Here is an 11,025-nt window from a genome sequence, read left to right on the forward strand (position 1 = left end):
TAGCAGAAAATATTAGAATATCACCTGAAGTGAATGTAATGATTGATGACGGAGAGAAACGGCAAGGCAGAAGAAAACGCTTTGTTGATGAAGCAGCAGGGGACGATTTAAACCATAGCTCGAGGGACAGTTTTCAACTAAATGTTTGCCACGTTATTACACAGCTGTAGGGAACTTGACTGTACCGCGTGCAGCCACACGCAACACGGAGACATTCCGTTTCCCGTGGAACTACGTAAGCGAAAACGATTCTGCGGTCCAAGAGCTTGTGGGAAACGACGAATCTTGCTACAGTGTAGACGTTAATAACGACGATCTCGGAGAAGAAATTTTACTGTTGAAAAGATTCGTGAAGGCAATGTTGTGTCTGCGCCTTGTCAGTCCTCTTTGTGAGTGAAGTGTGAGTGACGGCCTCACGGACTGTTCTGCCGTTTGCCTGCTGGCGCCTCACAAGCAGAGGGGCGGCTGACAGTTGTGGCAGGAGTCACGGAGTGGCGGGGAGCGGCGAGCTGCGGCCGCAGGGAGTGAAGTGAGGTGACAGCAGCTGAGTTGACAGGCGTACACTCTCCACTACACTTATTTACTCGATGTACGAGTCAAAGTAAGTGTAATTTTATTACCTGTAGCTCCAGGACTTGCGTCACCGTCTCAGCTGTGCCGTTGTGACCGATGAGTGTGGAGACTCGTGTGCGTCGTTGCGAAATTGCTTTCGTGTGCTGAAACTCGGGCCCCGGTGTTCTGTCTCCAATACAGCTAGAATTACTTTGCTCGTTGCAACCTTTTACCTCAAGTAGAGACAACAATACCAGATAGAGAGGATTTCCTTCACATTTTGTATGCGTGTGAAGTTCTGCTCTGTGTTTAGTTAAATGTGGACTGACTGTATGGTTCCAGATGATAGTCGCATTATGTAGTGTGAATACTGCTACTAATATCTCATTGTTATTGAACACAACAGGTACGGTAGAGTAGAATGTTTGCTAAATATGGAGAAGTAAATTGAGTCTGATATCAGGAGCGAAAATTCTGGTGATAGAACTGATATAGCGTTAATCTCGGTATGTTGCAAATTAGAATAGTCTGATGTAGCACCTTGCAGACTGGTGTGAAATACTTTTCAGCGATCAGGTATTATAGAGCAGTTGTGTTTGTTCACAATGAACTGATGACTTTTGCCAAGTTTAGTCTGGAAGTGAACTCCAGACATTTTTCTTGAGAGAAGGATTGTCCGTTGTTACCTGAATTATTTTGCTGTTATCTGGAGTTGTCCGGGTTTTGCTACAACGTTCCTTAGAGTATTTGTGTGCTGTATGTTAGTTGAGGAGGCCTGAAATTAGTGAGTCACAATAGGATTGAGTTTTTTGGATCTTTATTTAAAAAATTATGTATATTGCTCTCCTACAAATTCTTTCAGTTCCTGTTTTTTTGCACAGAGTTCGCTGGACTGCCTGCCTCATGACAGCATCTCCACCAGCCGCCTGTGCTTCTTCTGCCTGGCGATGTCCAGCGCTGTCCGCCCATCACGAGTTGTGGCCCCCCTGTCGGCCCCCGCGACGAGCAGCTCAGCCGCCACTTCTGCGCGGCCATTGACTGCCGCCACATGCAGCGGCGTCCACCCACCCTCAGTCCTGGCGTCCACCGCCGCACCCGCCCCCACCAGGAGCCACACCACCACGACGTCTCCCCTGCGCGCTGCCCAGTGCAGGGCGGTGAACCCCCACAGCCCGCCCCTCGCCCCCACGTCGGCCCCTGCGGCGATCAGCGCCCTCAGCTCCCCCACTGCCCCCTGCTCAGCCGCCTGGACCAGCCTCCTGCCCCTCTCCTCTGCAGAGAGGCTCCTGCACAAAACACACAAACTGCCACTCTCTGCTACAAACACACAACACACAGAATGGGGAAAACAGCCACACGAGGAAACAACTGTTGCGAATACAAATCTGTCCTGAAACAAACCTACCGTATTCCCCCTCCCACAGTACAAAACAGTGCGCAATTGTGTGGATGTATTAAATTACAGTACATCTGTTCTACCCCCCTCATAACAAAATCTTCATTCATCGTCCATTACAAATAGCATTATACAACCTCTGAAAGAATTTCATTACCACATTTTGTCACACTCATTCCTGCAAGTCAGCTCCTCTGCTCTCGGGACGCTACACCTAACCACTCGCTCACCTCCACTACAGAACAGCCATCGTGCAGCCTAATACTGGTCTCTGTCTGCAGCTTCACTGCCAGAGGTCACCCTCAAAAAGAATCCCATCTCCTGGTTTTCAAACAGAAACTTCCCTGCTATGCAGGCAAAAAAAAAAATTCACTGCAGTTGCCGGCAGTTTTCTTCATTCAGCCTCACCAAACACTGAAACTTTCTGACACACGGACAATTTATTGAAAACATGTCAGACATAACAAACACCAAATTGGCAAAACAACTCCCACAAAAAACTGTGTGTGTGTGTGTGTGTGTGTGTGTGTGTGTGTGTGTGTGTGTGTTAGATTTCATCGCCTGATAGCATACGCACATGTATTTAAGATGTGCTATCATGCTCAAGATCATCTGAACGATCTCAGTTGTCGTCCATCTTGATGTTTTTGCGGCATAAGGACTGTTCCATAAAGTTTCTGGCGTGCAGCCGCATAAATTCAGTGGTTCGGTCCTCGGGTTTAAAAGAACGGACCAAGTGCGGCAGCGTCAGTCACCACGGCTCACTCTGGAGATGGCGGGACGGTGTTCGGCCGAAATATTAGGAGAAGAGGCTGAATTTATGCGGCTGCACGCCAGAAACTTTATGGAACCATCTGAATTGTGCTTCGCCTGATTTGTAATCAGTCCTCATAAGATTGTTCCTCTGCTCTGTTTTCGGTACAGTCTTTGCCTGTACAAAATGTTCACTGCATGAGGCCACAAGAGACAACTGCTCTGTGCGACCATCAGTTTACATGCAAATTAATAATTCCATAATGCAAATACGAGAAAACGTGTTATTCGAGATTACACAACCATTACGCTTGCATATTCAAATTTATTGTAGTAAATGAAACCTCAGAAAGCAGCATCCTCCTTTAAATGACACGACGAAAGTTTTCTTACTTCGCTACAATCCGGGAATGCAATCTAACAAGTAAAGAAGAAATATCTCAAGTATGGTTTCAGTCACAAGTAACAAAGAGTGTGCAAGTTGAAACTTGAAATGATCTGCCATAAAGTTTTGTGTTTCTCGGAGATTCGAACGCAGCACTTAATAGGATGGTTAACTAAGCACAATGAAACGCCAGAAGTCGTCATTTTTAACCAGCAATGAGATGACAAACTGAAACCAGGAGACGAAAGTGTTTTGCGTTATGCGCACTCAAACCCAGTACCTATCGACACTGACTTCTAGTCATGCGTAGACGTTCTACACTGATTTACTTCATTAGCAGCGAAATGTGCGCATTTCTGTATTGTAAATAAAATTATGAAAATTTTCTGCTGACTAGCAATCGAACCCTGGACACACAGTTTTTGACTACATACAAAGATACCTCGACTGTACTATTCTCTTTCACCAGTAGCTAGGAGTGGCATGTTTGAAACTGACACGACAGGACGAAAAGCTGCCCGTCTGACTTGGGACTCGAAACCAGTACCACCATTATTGTCAACAAAGCCCAGAGAATCGGTAAAATCATAATAATATCTCACATGTATTTTGCTGAGCTCATGCTGCAACTTAAAGTGACATGCCAGGATTCGAACCCAGGGATGTGTCTCTTGTGAATGTCTTTATGACTTTGCAGACAAGTGGAGACAATGAAGCAGTGGAAATGCATCATCTGAAAGTGATCAAACGTGACGAAAAGGGAGATCTGAGTTCGAATGCCAGTCCAGAGGCAATATCTTTCACATCTCAGGCTCGAATACAGTAAGAGTCAAGTGCGCTGCGGCCTTGTACGGCGATTGGCTCATTGATTTAAAAAGATATCGCTTAAGAAAGGTGACTGGTGACAGAGTTTCGACCCAGCGTGACTTCCGCCTCTGTCAGGGCCCAACCTGTAGCGACTCTCCTCCAGGCTACCAGAGGTGGGAGAGATGCTGCTTATGCTTGGTAAAAATGATTGCCGGATGTGAGAAACGAACCCAGACCTTCAGCATATGTAGCAAGAATCATTTCAACTTTTTCTTAACTAGCAACTATTACCACGAATTAAAATTCATGCGAGTTGCGGTATTCGAATCCACTACATGCAGACTAGAAACTCGCGCCCTTAACCCCTTTTCTTTCATTTAATTTTTTAACCATTCCGAGGTCTGGCCACGAGGCCCCCCCCATACCTGTCACCGAGTCGCAGCGCTATTTTCGCGCATAATTTTTTTATTTTTTTATTTCTATTTTTTTTTTTTTTTTAACACTTCATCTGAAAGACCATGTCTGCACACAAACTAACTCAGCTAAGAGCGACGCCTTCCAACTTCTGTGTTCACGATGGTCTGCTTTCCGATTTATTTCGCAACATCTTGTAACTCGCCCAATGCCTCTGTTCCCGAGGCTCGTTTGGAAAGCTGGTCTTCTGCCATCCCTGAGTACTGCACGCGCTGGAAGCTCCGTGCTGCGATTCCTGATACAGCGGGTGGCGATGAATGTAACGCAGAACAGCAGAAATCAGCGCAGTCGCTTCTCGTTAAAAGGAGTTTTAACATACGGAACGAAGTGAAATAAAGTGTACTAAAAAGTACCACGTGTTCTGTCGTGAGGACCAGCTTTTCCTCCGAGATTCCTTCAACACAAAATAGAGTGCTTCTGACCTATGTATTTCAAATTAGATTTATGTTTCCTTAAAAATAAATAAGTCAGTAAGAAACACCGTTTAACACAAAAGAGCTTAAGGACGATTCATTATGATGTTCTTGCGTTTACGTCTTTTTCTGTTCACTTTGCACGCTGTTCCACGTAACTGTATGCACTGAAACATGTTGCGAAGTTCCACTCGCAGTTTCCCGCCTCAGCGACGCACGCGCCGCCCCGTGGCCCGCTTGTGGCCGGCGTGCGTGCGGCGACCCACCCAGCGCCCGCCCGTCTCGCTTCCCTCTGCTGGCAGGTGGTACGTTGTCTGTCCTCTTAGCCAGTTTACAGCATTCCTTTATTCACGCGGCACGTCGCTACGATTCAAGAAAATTGTAAGGCAAGGTATTGGGAGTAGAGTTCGTGTTATTGTGGCTAACAATTGTCCGATAACTCACCAGATGTCCTTCACTTGAGCGCGTACGAACCTCGCCTGCTGTCAGGTCGTAATTCTCTCACGTGCTGCCGACCACCCAGGTGGACTGCCTCAAGTTTCGCTTTGGTTGCTACTTTCCTGTTTACTGCCCTCTACCGAGTAGTTTTCACACTTGTTGGTAGGTGAGGGGTGCCGATGTTTGTCCAGATGGCCCTCCAGCCGTAGTGCGGCTACTTTTGTACAGTCACGTTTCCGCTTTTGCTTCTCATTAATTCCACGCACATGTTCTTGACTTTACCATATTCGACGGCCAACTCTGGTTTGAGTATAACTGAGTTGGAATCAAAATTGTTCAAAATGATAAAAGCCATTGGCGACGTGCCGTACATCTGTGGTTGGATTCGAGTCAGTGGGAGTAATTTCATCTGGTAAGTGCGGCGTGAGGGCCGTCTGTGTGTCTTCTTCCGCATGGCGTGTGTGGAACACACGAATATAGTTTCTGACTTTCTCCCAAAGTCGGTGAGGTTTCATCCCCCCCGTTTCCGCCTGAGATGGTAAACGTGTCAAACTTTATCTACGTGTCAAACTTTATCTTAAAAATATTACCACGAGTTAGAAAATGACTCGTAGCTGACAGAAATCTTGCTGCTGTTTCACGTGGTATGGGTAAAACTTGTGCTGTAGAGATGCAGCTCATTCACCACGAGTGATTCGCTTTTTTAGCACAACGAATTGACGCATGGTGCAGGGAACGGCAATTTAACCTCAATGTAGACAAGTGTAATGTGCTGCGAATACATAGAAAGAAAGATCCTTTATCATTTAGCTACAATATAGCAGGTCAGCAACTGGAAGCAGTTAATTCCATAAATTATCTGGGAGTAGGCATTAGGAGTGATTTAAAATGGGATGACCATATGAAATTAATCGCCGGTAAAGCAGATGCCAGACTGAGATTCATTGGACGAATCCTAAGGAAATGCAGTCCGAAAACAAAGGAAGTAGGGGACAGTATACTTGTCCGCCCACTGCTTGAATACTGCTCAGCAGTGTGGGATCCGTACCAGATAGGCTTCATAGAAGAGATAGAGAAGATCCAACGGAGAGCAGCGCGCTTCGTTACAGGATCATTTAGTAATCGCGAAAGCGTTACGGAGATGACAGATAAACTCCAGTGGAAGACTCTGCAGGAGAGACGCTCAGTAGCTCGGTACGGGCTTTTGTTGTAGTTTCAAGAACATAACCTTCACCGAGGGAGTGAAGCTGTATATTGCTCCCTCCTACATATATCTCGTGAAGAGACCGTGAGGATAAAATCGGAGAGATTAGAGCCCACACAGAGGCATACCGACAATCCTTCTTTCCACGAACAATACGAGACTGGAGTAGAAGGGAGAACCGGTAGAGGTACTCAAGGTACCCTCTGCCACACACCGTCGTGTGGCTTGCGGAGTATGGATGTAGATGTAGATATAGACACTATTTACATTATAACTTAATAACTTTATTTTTAATACTATTCACTTAAAGCGCTCTCCGTTACAGATACGTTCCTTGGCATCACCAAAGACAGTGTAACACCGAATACAAAAGATTTTTCATAAGGCGCGAATAACGGAATGCTTCCAATCAGAAAAACACACAGTACAAGGAAATCTCATCAATGACCAAAGAAAAAGCATTGAAAATGTGTTAAGCAAATGAAACAGTCTAATGAATACTATGCAAGTTCGATAACGTTAGATAATTTGGGAGACTACATTCCTAATGCTATTTCTTACATTTAGCTGTAGAGTGCAGTAAACCTAGAAAAGAAAACAATGAGGTGTACGCTGTAGTAACACGAACGTATTGCTACGTACCATGTTAACCTTACAAGAAAAATATTCTAGAGTAAAACAATGTTCCCATAGCGCAAACGCCCATAAATAGTCGTGAGTTGGCGAGATATTGTGCCCTTCCTGCACAAAAGGAGGCTTTGACAATGCGCAGCCCACAGTCACAATGAAGTTGTGTCACAGGACTACCACGAAAGTATGTGTGGAAAAGTAGCAGTGGGTGCACACATATAACGAACTCAAGTTAACAAGTTATTCAGTGCCCCAATTGAGTGACTACACTTGTTTCTGCATTTTAAAAAAAAACTAGAAATTATCTCTGGAGAAGACGAAACAACAGCAACTACGTTTTCAAATCCATAAGTTTTTTCACTTTTAGACCTACAGTGCACTGAATCAATTTAGGAAAAAAACTTATGTGGAGACGTTTTCTAAAAACTTCTTAACTGGTTGTGGGTCTGTCTGAGGATAACTTTGCTACAGAAGAAATAAAAAATTCTTTCCAGCGAGATTTCAGCCTACATCTGACACAGTCAGCCCTTTGAAGGGTTAATGCTTCACCCCCGAGCTATCGGACTACCATCACATGTAGCTCGCTCCTTGACCCCGTGGGGGTCAAGTTGGATAATTTTCGGTGTAAAAGGTTAAAGTGGCTGTAGTTTCAGCTTGGAACGAGCTTTCTGCACTCGGAAACATAAATCTTCTAATCTATAACATCCCTTATTTAACGACCATTCAGGATGTTCAATGGTAACGACAGGAAAATATCAAGTAAATGCGTCAGGACGATTCTCTGCCACTCCAGGAACTAAGTCTGAGGTCACAGTGTTGAAATGAGATCAGTCGGAAATTTGAGGGAAGTAAAAGTAGGATGACTGCAGGAAGAATTAGAAGAAATCGGAAAGGAAAGGAACATAGGAAGGACGCATTCAGCACATGCGAAAGTCGGAACAACCTTCAGTGAAATTAAATGCAAGGATGGCTACACAAAGAGTTCGAAAGGAATCCCAGTGTTAAACGCGCAAGAGAGAGCAGGTGGCAGAACATAGTACGTTAAAGACCTCTGTGAGTGGGAGGAACTAACAGATAACGTAACAGAAGAAGAGATGGAAGTCGAATTGGAAAACGTGGGGGACTGGCCATTACGCTCATAATTTCACAAAGCTCTGGAAAACTTGCACACAAACAAGGTGGAACGGTTAGTTAACATTCCGTTGGAACTTACATGATCATTTGGGAAGATGAAAATCAAACGACAATTCAATTTTGTCTGTAGGATCCATGAGACAGGAGTCGTAACAACAGACTGCTTTCGCGCAGTGAGCTAAACAGCGCATTAATCCAAATTACTAACAAGAATAATTATAACACGCAGAAGAATCGAAGATAAAACTGAGGATCTGTTCGAGGACGCTAAATTTGGAGCAAAGGATCGAGAGAGACCTCTCAGACCTTCGACCTGATTGTGGAAGGAATGTGTAAGAAAAATGCAGATCTTTATTGGATTTGTAGATCTTTAAATGACGTTTGACAATGTGAAATAGTGAAAGTGTGCGAAACTTTAAAAAAAAAAGGTATAAGACATAGGGAACAGCAGATAACACAGAATATGTACAGTAATGAGGAAGGATTGGTGCTTTGATTAAAGATGGTGGAAGACAGCGATGCTGGTAGTCTCCACAAATATTCAGTCTGAACACTAAAGAATCGTTGGTAGAACTGAAGAAACTTCCAGGAATTTAATTAAAACTGAGGGTAAAAAGCATTTCATTGATAAAATTTCCTGGCGATATTTCTATCACTGAAAGTGAGAAAGAATCACTGGAGTTGGTGAATGTAATAAATAGTCGAATGATCACTGAATTAGGATTAATGAACAGAAGAAAGAGGAAAGTATTGGGGAGTGGCGGAAATAACATCAGAATTAAGGACCACGAAGCTGACAAATTGCAGGGATTCTGCTATATGCGAAGCGTATTTACATTTAGGGACAAGGCGAGGTTGTTATAAAAAGTTATCTAGCACACGAAAACAGGACATTCCTCGCAAAACAAGGCTACTGGCACAAAAGATAGTCCTTAACTGGGGAAGAAACCTGTGAATGTATGTTTGTAACAAAGTACTGTATGAAAATGAATAATGGATTACGAGAAAAAACGAGAAGGAAATCGAAGCATCCTAAACGCAGTGCTATTGGAGGATGTTGAAATTAGGTGAACTCATACCAGAGGAACCCTGAAACGTCCCTCCAGAATAGGTGAGGATAACAATATGTGGAAAACCGTGACATGCACAAGGGTCATCGTAATAGGTTACATGTGAAGTCATCAGAGGTCAACTGCCATGGTACTAGAGGTAGCTGTAGAGGGTAAAACCTGTAGGGCAGGACAGAGATAGGAGCGCACAGCACAAGTAAGTGTGGACTCTGGGTGCTCACAGCACTTTAAACTCGTTGGTCACACAGACAGAAACTTGGTCAACAGCAGGCAGAGTTTCTGCTTCGCATGTGTGTTGTTACTGGGACTGGCTGTTACTCCAGAGTGCGGCGGGTCGACCAAAGTCGTCCACACCCTGACGAGCTGACGCTCTGCCGACATTCGCTTCTCTTTGCTGCTTGACGAGCATACTTGTTGTTATTAGCGGAAATTTTATGGCAAATAATTGTTTTTCTTTTTGTCCAGTCTCAGTGCTGCCAACCACCCCAAATGGTCTCACAAACATGTGTTTATCTGACCCCTGTTAGACCATTCCAATATGGCAAGAGTGCTGGACGTTTACTTCTTTTGACATAGAGAGTCACACATTCAGTGCAATCACAGTGGCTCCCTGCCACCAGATTTTCTGTGTACGACGTTGGCGTATGTGCCTGAATTATCGCTGACATTCGCTGCATGAGAATAAATCACTGAACTGTTAACAATAACTCACTATTTTCCCTACCAACCTATTCTTAATGACTCTCTCTCTCTCACGATGCAACCTCCTATCATGTCGACACAGCCCCATTATTCATCTGACTGTATTATTCTGATTTTAGTGCCAGTTCGCTTTGCTGACCGTCATTAACTCTAGACTCAGCATTTACACTTTGCTTTTCGGTATTTAAATCTTATCTACTACAGAATGGTCGTGTGTGTGTGTGTGTGTGTATGGTGAGAACTTACCGCAAGTGAGAGACAGTGGCGTCATCAGGTGCAGGAGTCGTGGGCAGTGCAGCAGCAGCAGCAGGAGTCTGGCGGGTTGTGCCGGCAGTGGTGGTGGTGGCGGCGGCGGCAGCGGCTGTGGTGGTGGTGGTGGAGGTGGTGGCGGGCCTCAACTGTGCAGCGGCTGGTGGGCTGCACACACAGAGAGGGAGGCACAGTGTGAGCAGGCGTGTCCTCGTGGGGTCCTGGGGCTGGCTCATTGCAGCGCACACACACACTCATACACGCCGACATCAGGAGTAGCGGTCCAGTAAATACAAATGAATTACCAGTGCGGTAATCACATTCATTTGCACCACCTGAGTTCCCCACAGCAGTTGCTCACCGTACCACACAACAGGAAGTTCAAAATCAAGCATCAAGAAAATGTACATACAGTGCCTGACACTTCCACAAAACTTAATGACAGAGCCACTGTACGGGCCAGCTCTGGTACTATCGTTCTCAAAAGTATCCGAATGATCTGAACTGGATTGTGCCTCTTTGTACGTGACCCACATAACTTGACTACCTCGCAATTCATGTGCACCCTTTTAGATATTGTCGTTTTACTATACATAATAAACGTGGTAGGACTGGTTGGGCACCAATCCCTGAAGTCTGGCATCTGAGACCAGTACAGATCAAAGTATGTGCTTCAGGTAGAGGCATTTGTACGTCTGCCTGTCTTTGTAGCTGTTGTAATGGTAACAGACAGTCAAATGTTAAGGACAGGTGGCACTTCCAAAATTTGAAAAATATCGTGATTAACATTTTGAGCTACTTCTCAATTTCCTTATTGT

General features: G+C 44.8%; 1 protein-coding gene across 1 annotated transcript; it reads right to left on the bottom strand.

The window, feature by feature from the left end:
* Positions 1 to 1,352: 1,352 nt before the first annotated feature.
* LOC124554190 (26S proteasome non-ATPase regulatory subunit 10-like) lies at positions 1,353 to 10,477 on the bottom strand. Its single transcript, XM_047128261.1, has 2 exons — positions 10,205 to 10,477; positions 1,353 to 1,838 (listed from the first exon to the last, which is right to left on the bottom strand). Exons 1-2 carry the CDS (start codon positions 10,441 to 10,443, stop codon positions 1,454 to 1,456), a joined length of 624 nt encoding a protein of 207 aa, XP_046984217.1. The 5' UTR covers positions 10,444 to 10,477; the 3' UTR covers positions 1,353 to 1,453.
* Positions 10,478 to 11,025: the final 548 nt, after the last annotated feature.

Source organism: Schistocerca americana, chromosome 11 (genome assembly GCF_021461395.2).
Source record: "Schistocerca americana isolate TAMUIC-IGC-003095 chromosome 11, iqSchAmer2.1, whole genome shotgun sequence".
Lineage (NCBI taxonomy): Eukaryota > Metazoa > Arthropoda > Insecta > Orthoptera > Acrididae > Schistocerca > Schistocerca americana.

What these genes read in the sequence shown, in the direction of transcription:
- LOC124554190 (XM_047128261.1), bottom strand. Translation starts at nt 10,443, where the DNA reads ATGAGCCAGCCCCAGGACCCCACGAGGACACGCCTGCTCACACTGTGC. An exon ending in GCCACTGTCTCTCACTTGCG is followed by an intron (nt 1,839 to 10,204) that starts GTAAGTTCTCAC and finishes TGTTTTGTGCAG; the next exon opens with GAGCCTCTCTGCAGAGGAGA.